The sequence below is a fragment of the Chroicocephalus ridibundus genome, chromosome 22 (genome assembly GCF_963924245.1).
Source record: "Chroicocephalus ridibundus chromosome 22, bChrRid1.1, whole genome shotgun sequence".
NCBI lineage: Eukaryota > Metazoa > Chordata > Aves > Charadriiformes > Laridae > Chroicocephalus > Chroicocephalus ridibundus.
In genome coordinates this window covers 1,851,529-1,873,928 of record NC_086305.1, presented here as the reverse complement: position 1 = coordinate 1,873,928, position 22,400 = coordinate 1,851,529, and the positions used below count along the sequence as shown (strand labels likewise).

The 22,400-nt window shown below is 46.0% G+C and overlaps 1 protein-coding gene and 1 long non-coding RNA gene across 2 annotated transcripts; both read right to left on the bottom strand.

The window, feature by feature from the left end:
* Positions 1 to 8,066: 8,066 nt before the first annotated feature.
* On the bottom strand, positions 8,067 to 12,400 carry LOC134526293 (uncharacterized). The gene is made up of 3 exons (XR_010073933.1): positions 12,347 to 12,400; positions 12,212 to 12,271; positions 8,067 to 10,855 (listed from the first exon to the last, which is right to left on the bottom strand). It is a non-coding gene; the product is annotated as an uncharacterized LOC134526293 (long non-coding RNA).
* Positions 12,401 to 13,300: 900 nt separating this feature from the next.
* Positions 13,301 to 22,091, bottom strand: AP1M1 (adaptor related protein complex 1 subunit mu 1). The gene is made up of 12 exons (XM_063358118.1): positions 21,946 to 22,091; positions 21,162 to 21,318; positions 20,708 to 20,775; positions 20,002 to 20,132; positions 19,617 to 19,764; positions 18,908 to 19,034; positions 18,387 to 18,529; positions 17,480 to 17,551; positions 17,048 to 17,206; positions 16,278 to 16,403; positions 16,030 to 16,105; positions 13,301 to 15,429 (listed from the first exon to the last, which is right to left on the bottom strand). Exons 1-12 carry the CDS (start codon positions 21,985 to 21,987, stop codon positions 15,407 to 15,409), a joined length of 1,272 nt encoding a protein of 423 aa, XP_063214188.1. The 5' UTR covers positions 21,988 to 22,091; the 3' UTR covers positions 13,301 to 15,406.
* Between the last annotated feature and the right edge of the window lie 309 nt (positions 22,092 to 22,400).

The window sequence follows — 22,400 nt, the reverse complement described above, 5'->3', positions numbered from 1 at the left end:
TTCTGAATTACACCCATGCAAACCGTTGAAACTTAAAAGGGAATTTAAAATATGCATGAGTAAGGAAAACAAATGGAGCCCTCAATTTGCAGAGCGCTTTGAGATCTTTAGAAGGTCGTTGTCCATTTTGTTACCTGTGCCCTCAAGACAGGGAGGGGGGAGGATCTGACACTTAAACCAGGATTACTGAAAACTAGGTTTTGTCCGTGCTTATGCTAAATCTGAAGGGGTAGGAGCTGCTACTCTAATGTTCTAAATGAACTACAATTAGTTGAAAAACCCTAATGGAAAAATATCCTCAATCTCAGGGCTTGTCAGAAATCAACCATCGTTTTGTTTTGCCAAGAGCAGTAAATAAACCCTACATGAACAGACATGAAAGGACTTTCTAGAAGTGGTTGGCTGCGATAATTCCACTCAGGAAGCTGCTGAAGAGCGGCAGAGGCTGGCTGCCCTCGCGTTTGCCGTCTCTTTTCCCCGTGTTGTTATAAAAGAGGGAGATTGGTTTTGCTTTGTAGCGTTCGTTGACTTGGACACGCGGAGCTGTGCTTCTGAAGCCTGAATTCTGGGAGAGAACACTTTTTTACATACTTTATAAACGGTTCTGACTATTTTCAGATTGACTATTGAACCACAGTGGAAGTGTATGGATTCAAGATATTTCTGGTGATTGTGTAACTGGAAAAAACTGTCCTGATTTTAAAGTATTTTTGGCATACAAGTGAAAGTAAATAAGCAATTTTAGAGACTCACTGGAAAGTAATTGCTCCTGCAGGACGCTGGCTGTGCCAGGAACTCTGGCAGATGCACTGAGTCCTCACTATTAAGCTTCAAATGAAAGCATTTTTTTAATGCAAAAGATCAAAACCAAGGATATATAATCTAAAATGTAAGGAATTTGGAAAGAACGGATGCCTGTGAAGGGAAATGTCTATAAACATATGAACTGCATTAGGAGGGAATACAACGGAAGAAAAGCCTGATAAGCTCCAGAGACACCTTGGCTTGCCATGACGGGAAGCACGAGGTGCGGTGGCAGTGGCACACCGTAAGGTTGGCCGTGGCACACCGTAACGCTGGCCGTGAGGGTGTCGAGAGCCCAGAGCCTGCTCCGGGGATGGAGCTGCCTTCGCCCACGGCTCTGCTGGTGACATACAGACCTCTGGGGTTATCAGAGGTGATCTGGGGCTGATCAGCCCTGCAAGAGCTTGGACCAGCTGAATTGCTGATGATGATGACATGAGGGAAAGCAAGACCAAGAGACGCACCTTGTTTCGGGTGACGGTGAACCACCAGGACGGCAACCTTTAGATAGGAACAGTCTGTCCCCGCGCTTCCATCCAGTGATTCATCGGTAACTACGAAAGAGTCATAAAAGCACCACTGTTGGCTAATGTGTCATTAAAGGAAGTGTTCTGCTTTTTTTTCCTAAACAAGAAGTTAACTAAGTATTATTTTTCACTGCCTTCATGCTGTAAACTGGAGTTTCAAAGGCTGAAGCTACAGTCCTTTGTTGCTGCTTTACTTGCTCATCTTAAAGCTGTAATTGAATCCACCCCGGGTGTTTTGCAGGCCTCCGGACTGCCAGTGCTCTCTGCCGCGCGTCTGTGTAAAGCCCTGCTATTAGCTCCAGATCACTAAACCTCAAGGGGCTGTGGACAGCCACATACTCTGTAGTAAAGGACACAAGTAGCTTTGAAACTGAAGCCACCTGCAGAAAAACTTCGAGAGATGTGTTTGGCCAACCGCCCTCCCTCCCCCCAAGTTTTGTTTTCTTTTTTTTTCTTTCCACCAATGTTTGCTCGAGCTGCCCTTTTCCTGGGTTCCCAGCCTGGGGGCTATGGCACAGCAATGTCTTTTTGTGGGGTAGATTCATCCTGGGTCTCTAGAGATGCTCCTTTGGCAAACCAGCCCAAATGGCCGTGCCCAAGGAAGCTCAAGCCTTCCTGACACGCTCAGAATACTCCAATACAGGATGACAGATGAAATAAAGCATTTTTAATGTTTCAGGATGTATGGCTTTGTCTTTAGGATTTGGATCTGGGTTTAATCAACATAGTATCAAAGTATTAAATCAACCGTATGAGCATTAGCTCTCGGTTTACTCTAACGGGACATTCAATTCCTCCCTTCTGAGGTGCACCAAGACAGGAGAGAAGAAAGCCTCCAGAGAGAGAAAAGCGTCCAGGTTACAACAAAATGCCATCTGAGCATGAGACTGAGCTACGTGCACATCCCTGGTCCCATTTCCCTGACCCTCACCGTGACACAGCTCCAGCTCGGCCGGCCGCAGGCTGCACACCTGCTCCCTCGCAGCCGCCAAGTAAATGAAAGTTGTTTCCCTCCCTGCGCGCAGCGAGTGAGAAAGCTGCCTGTGCTGGCCACGGGTTGGGCTTTGTTTTTCACTCAGCGCTTTCTGCTTTTCTATAAAATACTGTCCTGGATAGTACGTATGAGGTGCTGCAATTGTTAATGTTAGCTTGGGTCCAGTTTCCTGACTGATGGAGATTTATAACATCATAACTCATCTTTTACTGGTACTTCATTTTTAGAGCAAGCACAGTTAAGTCATTGCATTCTGACTAAATTACATACGTATAACCTCTCTATATATATAACTTATATTTACATGCGTGTGCACACACACACACACACATATACGAATGCAAGGATTTTATCTGAGCGGCGCACTGGAGGACGGTTACCGTAGGAGAAGGGCTCTCGACTCTGTAGACAGAGACCTGTATGCAAAAAGAAGCTATTTAGCCATAGTGCATGTTTTCAGAATTAAATATTTCAATATATTTTTGGGGGAAAAAAAAACGCCAGAACCCCCCTTGTTGTATGTGTAAATATGTATCATGTGTGTATAAGTACCATCACTAGCTGAGCAACACATGGCACAAAACAAGCACGCTCCGATTAAACCTCCCGAGACAGCCCGGCCAAGGCTCCCGCCTTACAAAGGTGGGAGATGGCAGCACAAGGCAACTGCCCGCGGGGTTACCCCGCCGCTGGGACGCTCAGGAGCTGGCTGTCCTGAGGTCATCTGGATGGGTTTGTTTGATTGGGCTTTTTTCGCTTGGAAGCCAGTCCCATCCCTCCTGGGATGCTGTGGTGCGGGGAGGGTTGCTACGAGATGCGATGCCGACGCCGTGCCTTTTCCATCATGCCACTGCCTGTGCCTTTGGCCCTGTGGCAGCGCTTCCCAAGGAAACGGGCTCGTGGCAGCAGAGGAGCAGCTCAATTTTTCACCCCAGATGCTTTGGAAAAGGGATGATCCTGCAAAGCGTGGCCCAAGGAGCCACTGGCACCAGTGTGGCCATGGGATCTCGGTGGCAGGGGGAAAACAGGCAGCTTCGGGGTGATAACGAGTCTTCTCAGGGACACGGTGCAGGCTAAGCGCTGCCTTGTGTATCGGCTGTTTGGCTTGGGTTTTGCCAAAAGCACAGCTGAGTTTTAAACTCCTCCACATTTTCATATCAACTGAACAAGTCGTTAGAAACCACCGAAACTCAAACCTCTACGAAAGCAATGGTCCTGTGAACCGTGAGCTGCTGTTACAGCACCTGATGCAGGAGCTGAGCTGACACAGCGTAAATCGGCGTGACTATTAGAAGTACTCCTTCTTCCTTTGGATTTGGTGGGTGCTGCTGTGGCTGGGCGAGATGCTGCTGGAAGGACACGAGAGCCCCTGTCCTTGCAGCGCCTGGGTGCCAGGCAGAAGGACCCTGGCGTCACCTCCTCCTGTTGGTGTCCTGAAAGTTCAAATAGCCTTTCCTGCAGAAAAGGAGTTCTTTGAATTTATTGTCCTCTTTGAAACTGCAGTCTGAGCACACACAAAACTCATTGCATGTCTCCTTGAGCTCTCAGCCTTTGCTGTCCCTGACAAGGCGGGTATCGTACAGATGCTGGCCCTACAACAGAGATTCAAACCCCGCCAGGTTTAAAGGCGAGTGGTACGCGAGCTCTTTAGGGCACGGACTGCCCTGGGGTTCTCTTCGGCACTTGTCCACTTTGTGGTGCAGGGGGGGCTTTCCTGTGCCTGGGACTTCTCCATATACCAGCGCAAGTCAGTGCCAATAAAATGATACGAATCAGGGCAGGTCAATACTAGGCCCGTTTAAGCAGCGCGTCATGCCGTATCGCCGTATGCAATAGCGTATCTCAGCTTTGCAGCGCAGGAACCGGCGGGTGAAATTCTCTGGCCCCTCTGGTGTGGGTCGGAGCGGGAATCACAGCGCTTTTCCTGGGCTGCAGAATCTCTCTCCCCCTCCAAATTACTCTTGGCTTCTCCACTCGCGCAGCTGGTAAGGACGTGCTATGAGGCAACCCCTACAGGCACTTTGGATTTTGAAATGTGCTGCTCAGTGAAGCAAGTTAGTTGTTGTCACTCCCCCACCCCCCCGCAAAAAAAAGTCCAGGAATAATATCTTAGAGCCAGAGCGAAGTCTGCCAAGGAACGAATGCCCTTGGGTGGAGATTACTGATATTGTATTTGTTATATTAGGCAGGAGATGTCAAACCATTCTTTAAAATAAGCTACAGTAAACAAGCTGGGTAGCTGAGCCCTTCAAATGTTTCATTACTGATGAGTTTTAACGTTAAGAGCTTCTATCGTACAAATCTTGATCAAGGGAAAGATAAATGTGCTGTTTTTTAGCATTTCACTACAAACACGGTGTTTGTGCCAACTGACACAATGATTAAATATGATCCTCTCTTCTCAGAAATGAGGAGAACTGTAACCGCACCGAGCTCTCCGCCGCTGATAGGAGATAAAAGAGTCAAATCGTGTGTGGTTTCCTTCAGACCAAACTTGTGGCGTAGCGTTTCGTGAATGATGGTGTCCAAAGTCAAAATAATCTGTTTTGCCCAAAGGTATTTTTACAGAAGACTGTAAGAGTGTATTTTTCTACAGAAACGGTTCATTTATGCTCTGCACCGAGCTCAGCATTGGCTCTTTGTTAGCGCAAATGGGGTTAAACGCCCCAGTACGGGAATGGGAATTAACAGGTGCCCAGTTGCTTTCGGTCTAACGATGTCTAAAAAGGCAATCCAGCTAAAACAAGCTGGAGTTGTAGGGGTCTTTTTGTATTTTTTTTTTTCTCATAAAAATCAATATTCAGGACGTTTTCCCCCCACCGCGTCCCAGCCCCTCTCCCCGCTCCTGGGTGCTTTTGGCTCCTGCTGAGCGGTGCCACCGACAGCCCAGAGACGGGCTCAGCCCAGCCCCGAGCACCATCGCGACGGCTGCGACAGTGGCCCCGTGGCTCGCCCCTGCTGAAGCCACCGTGCTGGTCAACACAGAAAACGAAAAGCAGCTGTTTGTTTCTCTTCAAGAGTATCAGAAAAACAAGAAGATGGTCTCCTCCCCGTGCGGGCCAAAGGCCTTCAGCCTTTTCACTTTCAGCCACGCTGACGGCAATCCCTCCCTGCCTTTCTCTAAGGAGCTTTTCCAATTTATTTCATTGATGCTCTGCAGGCCCGTGGGAATTAGCTACAACTATCCTTCCCCTGTTGTAGATCAAGATAAAAGCAGTGACGGAGCCACCCAAAAAAAAAAAAAGAGGCGAAGCATCGCAGCCCCAGACACCTCGCCACCCTGAGGGTGCTACAAACTTTGTGCTTTGCAGCCTCTCGAAGCCCTGCAGAAGGTTTGGTTTGCTCAATCTAAATAGGGTGCCTCACCCTTCTTGTGAGCAAAGCGCAGCTGTACTCGCGTTTCCTTCGGAGACAGCACCGACTCCGCGCTGGTAGCTCCAGTTAACAGCAACAGCTTTTGCCAGGCTCCACCACAGTGCAAACCTTTGCTCGGCACAGCTCGGTCATGCCCCATTGCACAAGCTCCAGCAGGTTTATTCCAAGCCCTTTATGCTCTGCTTTTTAGGACACGGGCTTGGTGCAGTGCCCTGCTTGCAAATAGCCTCTTCTGCAGCAGCTGGGCAGCCTGGGGACCAGCACTCCCACCGCCAGAAAAAGATCTTGGTGCAAATTTGTTGTGACTGGCACCTGCTAATTCCTCCTGCGCCCTGAGATGGCCCCGCATTTGTGATACAGTCTTGAAATGTTTCCTCTGCTTATGGCGCTTTCTAATGGCTCTGAGCTGAAGGCTGTGGCTGATGGGATCCAGCATGGGGCACGATTAAATGTTGGACCATAAAAAGCTTCCCTTCAGAAATGTACTAGGGATGCAGGGAAAAGCAGCTGTAACATTTACGTTCGCGCTCACTCTGTGGGTCTGGGGAGAGGAGGTGGTCGGAAGCCAGCAGACGTGAGGCCAGCATCCCCCACGCAAGCACGAAGCCAGCAGCTTCTAACCCATGTGTCAAAGGATAGGGTGACCAAAGTGCTGGAGGGGGAAAGGGGAAAATACCTGGTATTCAGTCCAAAAAAAGAGGCGATATTTCCAGCAGTGGGCTGTGTATGTGGACGGAGGGCAGGGAATGGAACGTTTTTGGTACCAGCTGCCCAAGAAGGCATGGGACATACCGTGTGCTGTCATGCCTTCCCACGCCGCTGGCTTCCCCCGTGCCCTCGCACGACCGCCACTCTCACCCGGGATTTGTGCAGGAAACGTGGGTGAGAAGTTCTCCGAGAGCAGACGTAATCCTGCCGCGGGCTGCCCACGGAGGCACCCAGGCACCAGCCTCCCTCCACGTTGACTCAGCGCCCGGTGCCCCGCTCTCAGCCGGGGACGTCCCATGGCACCTGCAGGAAATTCAAACTGAGAGTGGAGGTGTGCGGCTTGTTGCGAGGGCAGGAGCTTTGATGAGCTCAGCAGGGGAAAAAAACCTCGAGGAAGGATTACTCTGAAGTTTTGGAGGCGAGGGACCACTACGGTCCTTTATAGCATCACCTTTAATAACATGCACCGCACAGAGCCCACCCCACGGACACGAGCCGCTGCTCCGGGACTGCAGCTGTTGGAGAAGGTGCATCTTTTGGAGAAGATACCCCCATCTTCACGCAAGGACCTCTCAGCTCTGCCCCACATCAATTCTTCCAGCAGCAAACACGCGCACGCAAACACACACACTCTTCTGGAAGCAAACGCTTCTTTTCTAACTTGACTTTGCTGAGCTTTAACTTCCAGCCATTGCAGCTGCTGTTTCTTTTCTCTGCCGAATTCATGTTCCTACCCCAATAAAAAAAAAAAAAAATTAAATCTTGTGCTTGCTACAAAAAAAATTTCACTTCATTAATCTAAACCCCTCTGGCTGTACTGTCACAAAACACTGCTTGGAGAAAAGAAAGCTGCTTCAAGAGTGCTGCCTCGGAGAGCTGGGATACTCAAGCGCTGGAGTCAGGAGACCAAAACGTTCCCTCCTTCGCCGCCACCTCCCCCGGTGTGTCGCAAGAGTGAGCCAGAGGGAGGAAAAAACCCTCTTACAATGCCCCATCTATGCACTGTGTCAGTCCCTCGGAAATAACTCCTGTTGTCACCAGCCCCTGATATTTTTGGTATTTGACACAGTACACGGAGATAAGTTTGGGGACAGAAGTTTGCAGAGCAATCCAGAGCCATGGCATGGGCCAGGGATGCCGCGGTGCCACGTGGAGCTTTGTGACCAACCAAGTGCTGAAATGGGAAACAAAATCCCCACTTTCCCCGTGGTAGAAATCAGTTTTAGCAATAACAAAACCGATCCCTTCGCCCATCTCTACCAAAGGATTTGCTATACAGCAAGAGCAGCCATTTCTGAAGGCAAGGGATGTTTAAGAAAAATTGTAGTAAGAGTGAAAGTTAGAAAAATCTGACTTTGGGAGCGCTAGAAGAGCAGCCATGGGTTAGTGCAGTAAAGGTTGCGTAGTGCTGTTTATTCTGAAGGATTAAAACAACCCCCCAGTTATTAAAATGTCTCATTATGCACTTTTTAGGACAAATTTTGGGTTATCGTCGTGCTGGGGGTTTGTTGTTGTCGTTTTTCCTTCTCGGTCGTTACAGTTACTTTGGATGAAAACAGCGACGGCAGCCACGGAAAAACCGCTCCAGCTTTATCAAATGGTCCGAGTGAGGTTTGCTATAATCAGCGAGTGGTGTAATTCTGTACGGAATATTAATTGCAATATTGGCCCCCTTCCAGCTCAGCTCTTTACAGCTCCATTTAAACGCTATTTGCTCTGATCTAATACTCGTTATAGCCGTTGCTGGACTTTTTGCCGTGAGACAGAAGGGCTGCTCCTTTCAACACATAGATCATTCAGTGCATGGAACGCTTCTTATTTCAGAGCCCAAATATAACATTTTATCATCTAGTGAATCTGAAATTTGCTTGGAGAGAGCTCAATCCCGCACCATAGAAGTCTGCGAGTATTTAATGAAAGCTAAACAAGGCCTGCATTGATATGATTTATGGATTCGTTGTTTATTTGCTAAAGGCTTCTTTACAAGGCTTGTATCACCACGTTCATTACTTTAAATATGTCCATCTGCACTCAAATAATAAAAATATACGTACGAACTGTAACGCAATACCACCCTGAAGCATGCAGGGCAAGAAAAATCATTCATGCTGCAACTATAGCAACTACTAAAATAGCAAAGCACACTGATTTCTGCCATGAACCTGTTCCTAATGTCCAAAAGACACTGTGTGCTGCGAGCTTTATATACCAGCTCCCAAAATATCCGAGTCCTGATAGGATGAGAAAATACTGTCATGTTCTTGCACCAGGCCAATTACAAAGCTGTAGTTCCTGTGCTGGTAAAGATGTTTCCTGTTGATAACGCAGAAGGACAACATCGCACTTAGCTGCTAATGTTATCTGGGACCCTTGTGACCTCTTGGAAACTTTAACAATTGTAGAGTTCACAACACGTAGAAGCGCTCTGTCTTGTGCTTTTGTTTTAATAAATAAGCCAGCAAGAAAATAAACACTCGTTCTGGAGCCATGCGCTCGCTCTTGGCCTGGGAGCAATTAGAGGTGGCCGGAGCTTCGAGGGCTCCGCAGTGTTCGCAAAGGGTTCCTACCTCCGCCGCGGGGCGCTGCTCGACTCGCGGGTCCTTTTCCAAGCAAATGCGGTGAAAAGGTGGAATTTTACACTGTAATATTTTCTGTGGTCAGTTTTAAACATTCCTTTTCCACGTATAGACTGGCTTTTTATGTTTGAAGATTAAAAAGCAGATTTCATTTGTTTATAAGATTGGCATTTCTAAACAGACCTCCTTATGTCCCCCAGACCTTTTATCCAACTTTTACACCGAAGGCTCTTCACACTCTTGCTGTCTGCGTAGCTTTGTGGCATCTCCTTGGCCAGACGGCGGCAGCGGCCGATACGCAGCCTGGAACGCAGCACTACGGAGCTTTAAGGAAGAGCTTCTTGAAAATATAAAACTGCATCTGGATTTGGGTATTATGTCACCTCTTAACAGTCTATTTCTAATGCACAAGCGAGATCTCCCACCTGACACCCAACTGGTATTTGCCAGCCCACTCACAAAGCCCTTATGGTAAAACCTCCTAAATCTTGACAGGACGAGAAACCCAGGACCTCTGCTCGCTCCTGGACTGTGCGGGACGCAGGGATCTCTCGTCGCCAGCAGGAGCAGGAGCACATTTACGCTCACCAGAACATGGGGAGGAACCAACAGCTTCTACAAGCTCTTGAACTAAGGCTTAAAGTGGAAAAAACCCGGAGTGATTTGGAGCACAGGCTCGACTCCTGGTTTGCCAACAGTGCAATCCAGAGTCTGCCCCTCAGGAATCACTCTGCGGAGCCTTCCCTTGCGACCCACCGGCTACGTCGTGACTTGTAACCCAGTGGCTCGAAGATTCGTAAATAAGAAATGTACGGGTTTAGCCTAGTCTGCCTGATTTCCCTAGATATTCCTCTGTCCTTCAAAAGCCATGGTGGAACCACCATGCTGCTTCTGAGGGCGTAAGAAAGTCTCAGATCAGAAAAGAGTTCTTCTTAGCTTAATGGAAAAACATTTTTAAAGCCTTATAATTGAATACTTGGGCTTTAGTTCTGTGCTAAGGGCGAGTCCTTTCAATGCTGCTCTTCACCTGTACCTGCCCAACTGGAAGAGCAGAGATAAAACTAGTCAGCGCTTTTTTTCTTGCTCAATTGTTATTCCTGCTGGAAAGAGGCAGAACTTCTTGCAATCGTTTCCTTTGAGCAGTGCTTATTCACAGCAAGTCACAGTGGGAGAGGGTGGGAGGCAGAGTTCATTCATTTTTGTAGCATAACATAGAGCAGATTGTGTTTGGATTTCACTAGATATTTGTTGTTCTACGTTTCTTTGCTTTATATTGGAGAAGGGCCTGCAACAAAACTTTGATCCAAGGTACAAATCCACAGCCAAGATTTGAACTAAGCCTACAAAACTTTCTCCAGAACAGGCCGTAGCCCAGCACGCTGACTTTGGGAGCGTCTTGTTCTTCACGTTGCTGATCATTTGATTCGGGCCTGTTTCTGCTTATTTATACGACTGTCAGCCTGCAAATGCACTTGGAGGCTCCAGGCTCTAGTCCGTAATTTTTTTGAGGATAACCCAGAGTAATTCCACCTCCAGCACCACCAGTTGCATCAGCGCAAAGCTGCAACTGCCCGGGCCACCAACGGGACCAGAATGAGCATAAAGAAACGCTGGCAGCTTCGAGGGAGAAGGGGAAGGAGAGAGAGGTCATAAGGTTAAGCTGGGCATCGTTTCTGATATTAAACTCAAAATTATCCAAATCCTCTTGTTCAGCCCGTCTGCCAACAACCACGGAGCGGCAGAACAGCTGAAGTGGGAGAAGTGGCTTTCGTCTTCCCCTGCGATGCCATTGATCTGGCAGGGCTATCGACGACCCCCGTCTCAGATGGCCGTTTGCACCAAGTTCCTGTGAACTTAGCCCGGAACACCTCCTAATAAAACAAGAATCCTTCATTTTCAGAACAAACACAACAGAGTTTTGCTACAACTCCCCATCTTTACAAACACATTACGTTTTCCCATTTAGGAGCTGGTGCGCAAGGAAGAGAGCGGGACGCGCTGCTGCCCCGAGCAACGGTGACGTCCTGGAGAGCCCAGGGCCAGAGCTGGCCACGGACCCTGTGCTGCCCAAGCCAAAGAGGTCGAAGCTCCAGCCCAGTTCCCCAGCCCCGGGAGGGGAGGAAATACAGAAGGACCCGAAGTCTTTAACTATTGCGCTAATAACAACGCGAAATAACTACAAAAGGGAACCTCCTGCATCTGACTGGGGCGAGCGCTGTGACTAACTGCGCTTTCCTAAACGCTGAGTCAAGACAACGTGCCGTAACTGCAAGAGAAACAAGTTCTATCTGTGTGCAGGGAGGGCATGACTTATATGACACTCCGGATTGCACAAAATTCACTGGAAAAAAGGTTTACGATCGTTCACGATTTCAGAACAAGTTCTCCTGTAGCATAAGTGACATCGGTGTATAATTAATTACCACAGCAATTAAGATTATGCGTATTGTCCCTTAACTTCGTTCTCTCACGCTATTTTCTGCAAGGCCATCAACCCTCGCAGTGCCAGGGCCGCTAAATTACAAACAGCAGTGGGTGTCAACCACAGAGGGGAAAAAAAAAAAGGCGCTGAACGAATTGCAACATACTGCGCTTGGCACAGGACCGAGAGAGAGGTGCCAAGGTTTAGCCCATTTCTTGTCACAAAATACAGTCAGAAACAAACAGGTGCAAGCGCTTAACCCAACCCAAACCCACTGTGGCTAAAGTCGCATTGTCTCTCGTTCCGTGTAAGGATGTTTTAGAAGACAAAATCAGCTCAGATTAGAGTCGGGAAGTAAATATAAGCAGTTTGAACAGTATACAGGCATAAAAGGCTGGCAATGAGGAAGAGCAAAAACACATAAAAGAAAAGCAACGAAAATCTTCCCAGCTGGAGGACAGAGGTGGGACAAAGCTTTTCCAATGCACCTGTTGTACGTGGTTGGGTGGTAGGTTCTGGCTTCTTCTATTGAGACAAAACTAGTTTTCTCTAGAGGTAATTAAGTAGGGGGGAAAAAAAAAGGAAAAAGAAAAAAAACCCTCTCTCATATGTTGTATCAAACAGGAGCTTTCAGACCATGAGCTGTCTTAACTCGCGCCCCAGCAACGTCCACCACCACCAGTGTCCGACTCGAGCTGCGCCCGTGGCGTGAGCGTGGCCCATCCCTGCCCTTTGCGCCCACGGCCTGCGCTCCGCAGCGTCGCCATCGCCAGCCACGCGCGAGCAACCCGAGCGAGCGCCTTACCAGAGAACTGTCAAACCAAACGAAGTTGTTACAGAACTCCAAAAATCATACCGCATAAGCCTAAAAAAAATAATAGAGAGAGAGTTTTTGAGTTTTTTTTTTTTTTTAATGAGCTCACCGGAACTAAAACGATACCTTCCAAATCCAGAGACGCATTTTGTACCCAGCGTTCGAGTGAGCGACGGCGCGAAGTGACGGGCGCGCTCGCGATGCCATCTGCCGGCAGAGCCGGCCGCGGCGGGGAGGGAGGGAGGGGAGGGAGGGGAGGGAGGGCAGGGGAGGGGAGGGCAGGGGAGGGGAGGGCAGGGAGGGGAGGGCAGGGAGGGGAGGGGAGGGCAGGGCAGGGGCCCCGGCAGTGCTTTGTGCCAGTCCTCGCCCCGGGAAAGCCCAGGCGCCCGCTCCGCGCACCCCGCTGCGGGAAGCCACGCTGCCCGTTCCTGCGGGGGGAGCGCCACTGACGCCCCCAGGGGAACGGCTCCCTGAGCAGTTCGCAATTAAACAACGCGTCCGTGAGCTCAGTTTCGCAGGCTGGGGAGGGAGAGGGGGCGACGCTTCCTGCTGCTGAAGGAAAATAAGCTGCTTCCCAGCCGACTGCAGAAAGAAGCCGGCGGAGATTTAATCCCTGCGGGCTTAGTGCTAGAGCGGAGATGGGTTTTCGGAGCCACCGAAGAAGTTTAGTCTTTTACTGTTCCAAATTCCAGGTAACAGAGTTAGGAAACCACACCGGGCTGAAAACACAGATGAGATACTTCACCACTTATTTGAATTATGCAAATTGTCTTTCAAAAGTATTTTATATTCGGCACTTACCTGCACCGTAGTTGGCAGACCATCAAATTTACATTTTTCCACATTAGGCAGAGAACAGAAAGGTTTAGCAGTTGCTCCAAGAACAAAACTTACCAAACCCAAAGTTACTCCTTGAACAAGAGCTTGTGCTGGAATAACGTCCCACCTCTCCATTCCTGCCCTCCGCCTGCGGGAGCTCCCAGGGACCCCCCATCGCTGCCCGCTGAAATAGCACCGATTTTGTGCTGCATGGGCAAATTTTGGAGACAACCCACCAAAGAGCAAGTGAGGCACAACTGATTCCAAGAGGACTTTTTGCCCTTTATTATTTCCTGGACAAGCACAGCTGATGCCCCATCATCTAAATCAAGTCAAATTGCGACAAAATATGAGAAAAACACTGTTCTGGTCTGCAAGATACAACTTTCAACAGAAATATAAATGAAGCTATTAAAAGTCACATTGTACAGGCAAATAATTAAAGCGAACACTTTGAAGAAGAGAGTCATCAGAAAGCGATTTGTCAACCAGTTACAGTTTTAATATAAAAGTGTTGAGTCCAGTCATAAGCTTAATTGTTCAAATGAAAACGAGTAGCGGAACCAAAATCTCGAACAAGACAATTTAGTTTGTTTCAGCGTCAAGCTGGTGGGGTGACAACTACAGTAACCCTCCTGCAGAATCGCCGCGTCCACACCTACCGTTGGCCAAGCAGCTCTGCTCGTTGCCCAGGGGCCTTCCGAGGTCGGGCCTTTCCGAGGCAGGTCTTCCTGAAACGTTACAGCAGCTGCATCTCAGGGGAATTTAGTTGATTTTTTGCTCATAGTATCTACTGTACGCACAGATATCTCTACATAGCCTACATGGATTTTGTGGGGATGAGGACTTCTCGATCTTGAGGGAGAGTCAAGGACTGTCAGAGTGGTGTGGAGAACCCTGCACACGGTGTATTACATCACGTTTGTGGACATATATTTAGATTTCGGTGGTTTAAGTTTAGCGTGTCAGGAATACTAAATTCAACCCAAAACATTCTAAAAAATTGTTTAAAGAAAATACTGATAACCGTCAAAAATTTTCTGAAAAATCAAAATAACTATGTACACCCATGCCAGTCTTAGCTTCTCAGAAAAAAATGAAACGGCATGTAAAAAAAAAATAATACCTTTAAGTATAACATTCTGAACTGTTACCCATTCTGCCAGGAAGTTATAATACTAGTTGCTAACAACTGGAAAAGACTGAGAAAGCAAGCATCCCCCTTAGGGCAAACAACGTTAAACAACTCTAGCAAACTATAGCAAAAAAGGGAAATATTTACCCTAAATTAACACAAAGGCAAGCTGGAAGAAAGATGGCAACGGTATTTTTATCAGCCTTTTCATAAACAACAATCGATTTCAGGAAGAGGTTGGAGTATATTACTATTATCTGGAAAAATAATAATAAAAGCCCAATCTTCCTACCAAGTTTCATCACCTCCAAAATTGTTCGGTCTTTTTTCTTTTTTAATTATTAATCTAAGGTCTTATGCCTACACATCACAGTTTTGAACTTGCCTTACGAACAGAAATTAAAAAGAAAAAAGCAAATGCTAGTCAATCGGCATGGGGTTTGCATGCCCCAGGGGTATCGGAGGGTTGAAACTCTTCGGTCTGCACTTCGACTGCCTCGAGCTCGCAATCATCGCGCTTCCACAGAGATGCTCCCAGAGACATTTACTTCTGCGCTCTCTTGTTCTCGGTTAACTTAGTCTTTAACACACCCATATTTTTGTTCCCAAACCCTTCAACTTGAAATTGTTCTGTCAGATTAACTGGTTTGAAACCATGCAAAAAGAGCAAATAGCATTTTTCGACTTCAGATAGTTTCAACTCATTCTGTAAATTTTTATAAGTTAACAGCTTTGAATGAGTTAAGGCACCCATATGCCCAGAAAAAAAAATAAATACCTTGGGCTAAATACAACTAAGTGTTCAGCAGTCATTTAATTGCACAATCGTCTCCCTAATTTGTAGCGTAACGCTGCCAACGTCTTCAGAGATCCTATAACACGAATAGGAGAAACTTTGCGAATGTAACGGACGAGGCATTGACAAGACATTCTCAAGGTTCGGTCTGTATTCCTGGCTCCTCAAGGTAACTGCTACTCCTAATGTAATTAGCATTTAGCAGCAAGATCAGCATGTTCTAAGAATGAAATAAATATTCACACAATCAACACTAATGGTTCAAATGCTCAAACACATTATTGAAAACAGTAAATTTCCAATCTTTCGCCTGCCAATCCAAGACTGCAGAAACGAGACCCTTGGCAACAACATTCACAGCTCTCAGGACCACAGAGGCTTCTGCAAACAAATTCTAGGCCTGAAGTTTTGTCGTCTGTGGTGCTTGCGAGGTGCTTTACTGTGTTCGAAGCTGGTAGTCTGTAAAGGGAGAAAAACCCCAAAACCCCAGTTTTAGTAAGTTGTCTCACTGAAGGCAGTAAAGCAGATCAGCATGTTGGGACGAAGCAATATGAAATAAAACCAGATCTTTGGGTAGAATGGCCATGAAAACGGGCTCTAAAGCTACCGAGGTAATTGCAGGCATTCATGCTTCCAAGTCAGGAAGAAGTTAATTAGCAAAAACAACAAAAAGCAAAGACCTCAAACCCCCACTGCTTTTACTTGCAAACGATTTAGTATCTTTTAGTAGACAGTGTCTTACACACCTTAGAGCTGGCAGAATGATACGTGTGAGCAATTTCTTTTTAAATTCATATTCCAAAAACCTCACTGAATCCCATCTTAATTACACAATACTTCAGCAGCATTACTGAACTATCCCACTGGGTCTTTTATTAAGACACCAAAAACGGTGACTGGAAAAAGCAGCACACCTTAATCTAACATGTGTCTAAACCGTACAGTTTAGTACTCAAGAATACGAGCAAACCGGTTTTGTGTGTTTCAGTCTGTAGGTGTATGCTGGAGAAACAAAAAGCGCAAGTGGGAGACGTCTACAGCTTACTGCTTTCCATTTACCTCCATTCTGGGTAATGTAACGGACCCAGGGGAGAGCCTGATAGCCGCTCTTCTCAATTATCTTTAAGTAGCGAACCTGGAAAGAAAGAGATGTTAAGAAATAAAGTCTCCTGGCAAAAAAAATTTTTGGGGTCAAAAATAATTTTTATGGATAACATTGAACAGGAATCACCAAGAAGATGAGAAAAACTCGTGTGTTCAGAGCCTCGCACGTTAACTTCGCAGCATTTCTATTGCCAACTACTAACCTGGATTCCTGAAGTGGTGAAATATGGAATCTCAAACTTCACACTAATGGGAGGTTTTCCTTCCTTATCTTCAGCTTCAACACTGGGAAGTCCAAAGTGAGCTCTCATCAGGTATTCTTTTCCACCCTACCCAAAAGGGACAGATGTGGTGTTTTTTTTTTCCTTCTTGAAACAGAAAATAAAAACCCTTGCAACGATACAAATGTCAAATTGCTGAACTCCACTGTTCACTTCAGCTCTTCTCTAGGGCTTAAAAGTGAGCGCTTGTTTTTATTTTAAAAACAAAACACTTATTTTTTTTAAGATGCAGATCAAATTAAGACCAGCTTTGTACTCAAAGACAAGAGGAAAACAACAACAACAAAAGTTCGGTTTTTTGGTGCCACTGATGCAATGCTGACAGGGCGCTGCACTGCCGCACCACGAGCGTTTGGAAGAGCTCATGCTCATGGAACCACCCAAGAAGCACAGCCTGACAAACAAAAACAGCTGCTGCTAGATCTAGGCCAAGGAATTACACCATCCACAGACACAGCTCAAAAATCTGCTCCCTAACCCAGTTCTGAAAAATCATCCCAGTTAAACAAAAAATATAAACAGTTTCTTAAACACGTATTAGCGAGTTCCAAGCCCTCAACCAAGGGAAAAGAGAAGAGGACAGTACTACTCCTCTGATACCATTAGAATTTGCTTTAGTCTGAATGTTCATAAAATATTAACGCTAAGTAATTATTACAGTATTAGGCGATAAGACTAAAAATAACACTTACTGGAAAAGATTTAATGGACCAGACGATTTCGCTGTTCTCTGGAACCCATTTGACACTTCCAACAGTGGTTTTAAACTTTGGCGAGTCTGCATCATTTGGAACTGGAATGTGAATCTCCACATTGTTGGCCGTTGATCTACGCTTAAATTGACTTTTTGCCTGAAGAAGAAAAATCGGAAAAGCAGCATTATTTCCATAATACTGGTGAGTTCAGAGAGCTGCGAGACACACAATTCCCCTCCAGCCCTATCGACACTCTGAGAAACAGAACCGTAACGCAGAAATTGTAACTTACAAATCAAGTTTTCAAAAAGATGTGAGTCCCACAGAAGTACTAAATACTTGTACAAAAATACACGTAGTGCTGGCCAAGCTTTGAAAAGAAATGAAGAGAGGACTAAAATCAGCCATAATGAGTTTAGAACTTCTGACCTTGATCATGTACTCGATGCGGCTGTGGGAATGTTTTTCAATCACGGACTCAATCCAGATCAGTGGTTTTACCTAAGGGGGAAAAACACCTCACAGCTGTAGGTTTTACTTTGACACGGTCATTAAAGTGTTGCTTCTCCACAAAGCTACACTCCACACGTGAACCCCACAGAAAACAGAAAGCCTGTGGTGTTCGAAATGATAAAACAACTTGTGTTTTTATTAAAAAAAAACAACCCAAAACACATGAACAAGCATTGATGTACCAACGACCAAGTGTTACAGGAATTATAGGCTTAAAGAGGTATGTCTCAGACTAATAACAAACACTTGCATTCCAAAATATTTGGTAATTTAACACACTAGGGCTTGAACTATCACAAGCCCTAAAAATGACTCTAATTCAAACCACCACTCTTAAAATAAAAAATTAATCTTAAAATTTTCATCTGTTGTTTCCTGTCATGGTTGCATATTATAGACCTTCTCTGCATTGAATTTTTGCTTTTCTAAAAGGAAAGCTTATCCTTATTACTGTGGCTAGCAAGCTCTAATAAAATTAAATGACATAAATACTGGTGCTGTCAGTGCAGCAATTCATTGTGCTTGACATTTCATCATGTAGTTAGCTTAAAAAAAAAAAATCATCACAGGAACAGTATTTCAGAACCAGTTTCAACAGCAGTTGAAAAGGCAGAGAGTTAGTGCCAAGTTATTTTTAAACTCATTCTTACTTCCTCCAAAAAGAGTGAGCACAAAGCTTTGCTATGAACGGTTGAATTGAAAACTACTCTAAGAAAAAAAATATAAATAAAATCAAGAAAAAGCTATTAGCAATTTTGCCTACAATCTAAAACATTCTCATATAATAAAATCCTACAGTCGAGATCCATACATCCAGACTTACGTGGGTATTGAGACGATACGACATGAGTTCAAACTCTCCATCAGGCGGAATGAAAGAAATTGTCCTGTCGTTTTCAAAGCGAGAGAGACGAACACACTGGTGAAACTTTACATCTTCCAGTTCTACTGATTTACTTTTGCCACCTAGCAGAAGATACACATTTCAAGGTGCTACTCAATTTACACCCGAAGTCTCATCCCAGCCAGTTCCACAGCAAAGCAGCTGTCTGCTCACATTCCTCTCTTTGGCCAATATCCTCTGTAGCTTGCTACGGGTCTGTAGGACTAGAGAAGTCCCAATGAAGAAGAGATGAGGAAGCCTAGATGGTTTCCATGTATTACCATGGTATTTCACCTGTGCTTGGTACTGTCACACAAGACCTAATGTGGTTTTCTATACTGACAAAGGGAGTATTTCTATCATCTTCGAACAAATCCTTTCAGCTGAACCTCAAGCATCCCAAAACGTAAGACTGCAGATAACATCTTTCACAATTACTGAGACATCACCGAAATACTCACGGCCTGTATTATCAAAGAGAACTTTGTCGTTTAAACCAAGGCGCAGCTCTGGCATTCCCGAGAGAAAGACTCGCATTTTAATGGATCCAACTATCTCACTCCGCAATACGTTTCCATTGGCACTGACCTGAACAAAATAGAAGAGAAAGGTAAGATTGCTCTGATGTGGTATGTCGTGACACCAAACAACACTCCCACCCCATCTCCACATCCCAGGTTTTCTTGGATGTCTTTCTTCTAAGAAATTAACCCAGTAGAGCAGAAATAGATCAGGAAGGTGACAGGCACAGATGGAGCAGGAAAGGAATCATAGAATCGTTTACATTGGAAAAGACCTTTAAGATCATCAAGTCCAACCGTTAACGCAGCACTGCCATGGCCACCACTAACCCACGTCCCTCAGCGCCACGTCTATGTGTCTTTTAAATCCCTCCAGGGATGGCGACTCCACCACCTCCCTGGGCAGCCTGGTCCAATGCCTGACAACCCGTTGTGTGAAGAACGTATCAGAAATCACCAGTGCAGCCACGTAAGGCATTATCTGTCTACTGGATGTCCTTATGGGTACTCAGTCTTAATGACCGACACTGTTTGGAGCATCACAGTACACCAGCCACAGTCAGCCTGACTGTTTATTGTAGCCTTGCAGGTTTTCGGACAATAAGCTTTTCAACACTTCCTATTACAATTCTCGTTAAAAGGTACGCACCAAAAGGTTAACGGACTCTATAACATCCAGGAACACTTCATTTTTCCTGTATTTTATCCCTTCTGATCTCCATGAAACAGCATTTGTAACAGTGGCAGGCGGACGTGGAGCTCCAGTTTCAAGTTTGTGACCTTCCTGAGTGATGTACCTTTACAGCCGCATAATTGGCACGAAAAAAATGAAAATTATACTTTGCAACTTTTGCAGCACCTTTAATGTTAGATTCACATCAGCAATAAATAGAAGTTTGATACTACAAAGCTACACTTTGTCCAGCATTAAATTTTGATAACTAGACCAAGCCAAAATATTTTTTTGTATATGGAAAAATGCTCAAAACTTTCCAAGGAATTTGGCACTGTGAGTGATACGGAATGATACTTACTCTTGTAAAATTTTACTATCAGTGGTTTGTGGGTAACCAAAATCCATAAGCTCATCTAACAACTCATAAATAATAACAAAATTATCCCTAATGCTCTCTTCTTCCAACTCCTTGAAATATTCAGAAAAAACCTGAAACAAAATGACAGGAGGGAGGGGAAGAAGGAGGACATTAACTGGGGAACTACAGCACGTTCAGAATGTATTCTTGCATTCTAAAATAATAATAATTAAGAAGCCCCAAAACAAACCCCATAATTCACAAACAGCATTCTGTTCAGAAGATTAGCCTCAGGAAACCCACCTCAATTAAAAGAGAGCTAGAGAATCCTACAAGCAACTCTAACTATTATGAAAAATATTTATTCTGGAGAAAATATTTTTCATGCCAGCTACAGATGAACCAAACATAGAATCTATGTGGTACGCCACTACTCATGCATCAAGTTCACAAGTCTCCTCTGTGCTCTCAGGTCTTGTGCAACTACTTACAGCATTGTGTCACATCCTTTGCCTACTCAGCTACAAAATACCAATTCCATTATTAGTGGTTAGGAAGATAGTTCTATAAAATAATCAAATATAAAGCAAAATTGCTATTACCACAGAGTTGTTGAACAACGTGAAAGCTCTATGTGCTTCTGTTTAGATCAGAGTTAGATTGAACAGAAAAGACAACAGAGTTACTTTTGAAAAGTCGGACTCACCTGAACTACTTTATATAAAAATGAAAACACCAGTGATACACAAGCATTTTTCTTAGAAGTTGCAACAACTGATAAAGGATGTTCAGGAATATGCATTCGAAGTTACCATTCCAATAAAATGTTTAGTAAGTGCCTTTTTAAAAGCCTTTAGGCAAGTAGCGTCGGCCAAAAAAATTAAAAGTTAATTAATTAACAGTACTTCTGGCCTAATAAGATATGAAGATAAACATTCAAGAAATAGTGTATTAGGGTAAAATTAACACAAACACTTTTCTGCACCCTGTGCTGCTGGTGCACGTGACACGATGTAAAGCATAAAATGACTTTATTTAATAAAGCTTGCTTATGTCGCTTCACCCATTCTCTAGTTTTGCATTTAGACACGGACACCGAAAATAACACAGCAGCACTTGGCTTATCAGCATACATGAGCTATCTGCAGTATAAAGGATACGATATAAGTTGTTATGCTTAATCCACATAAAACGAACTCCTCCATGTGCTAGAATAGGAGAAAGTGTCCCCTCTTCTTCCTTTTCCATAAGGATTGGCATAAAATGCTCCACCTCGGACATGTCCACATCTCCACGGTAATTCCGACAGATCAGAACCTATAAAGAGGGAAACAAAATTGTTGTATTTTTTTCTTTCATGAGATGATGCAACCACGCAAGACCAACACACAAAATATTTGGAAGGCCTCTTTAATTAACTTTAAAATGTCACCAAGCTTCGCTGTAGCCTCTGTGCATACTATAAATGCCAACCGCAACCCCAAAACACTTTGCTGATTAGAAGGCAAATCCTAATCTTTCATTGCAAACTCACATATTAACGTTTCTCGGAGTTATTCTTCACCTATCGCTGCCCGTGCCCTAGTAGTGCTTTTAAGGTGCGAAAACACGCAACTCCCCCGAGACAAACTGCCTCCAATTACAGCAGAGATTAATTACCCCAGGCGATGCCCAAGGGCCGTGCTGGCACATCTGCCACCAGCAGCATCTGCAACTGCGGGGAGGAGACACAGGCCCCGACTCCCCTGCCACAGCTCGGACCCGCACTGCCAGGGGAAACCGGGGCTGGAGCGAGGGGCCGGGAAGGGGAAAGCGGCTCTTGCAGCCTCCGGGGGGGGCCCCGCCATCCCGGGCCCCCTCACACCCCGGAGCGCCCCCGACCCCCGCGGTCAAGGAGGCCCCGGCGCTTCGGCCCCGCGGAGCCCGCCGCGGCCCGGGTCTCACCTTCCCCTTCAGGTCCAGCACGTAGACGGCGCTGGCCGACATCGCCCCGCCGCCGCCGCCGCCTCCCGCCCGGCCCGCCGTCTCGCCCGGCCGCAGACACACCGACTTCCGCTTCCCGCACAGCACTTCCGGCAGGAAGTGACGAAACGAGACCCGGCTGCGGCGGGGAGGGATAGGCGCAGGGCTCTGCCGCGGAAGAACACCTGAGCTCCTGCAACGCCGGTTAAATAGTCCCATCTTCCCCCCTCCCCCACGCTGGAAAATGTCCCCACGGCGCCGAGAACAGACCAGGGTCGGGGCCGGGCGCTAAAGGAGGGGGCTCGGACAGAGGCTGCGCACCCAGGGCCCAACTAGTGACAACAGAGGGTCATTATTCGGGTTTAAGAGGCACGTTAGGATTTTAAACATCAAAATACGCATCATGTCACGAAGGGAGCAAGAATTGCGAAGGCCGG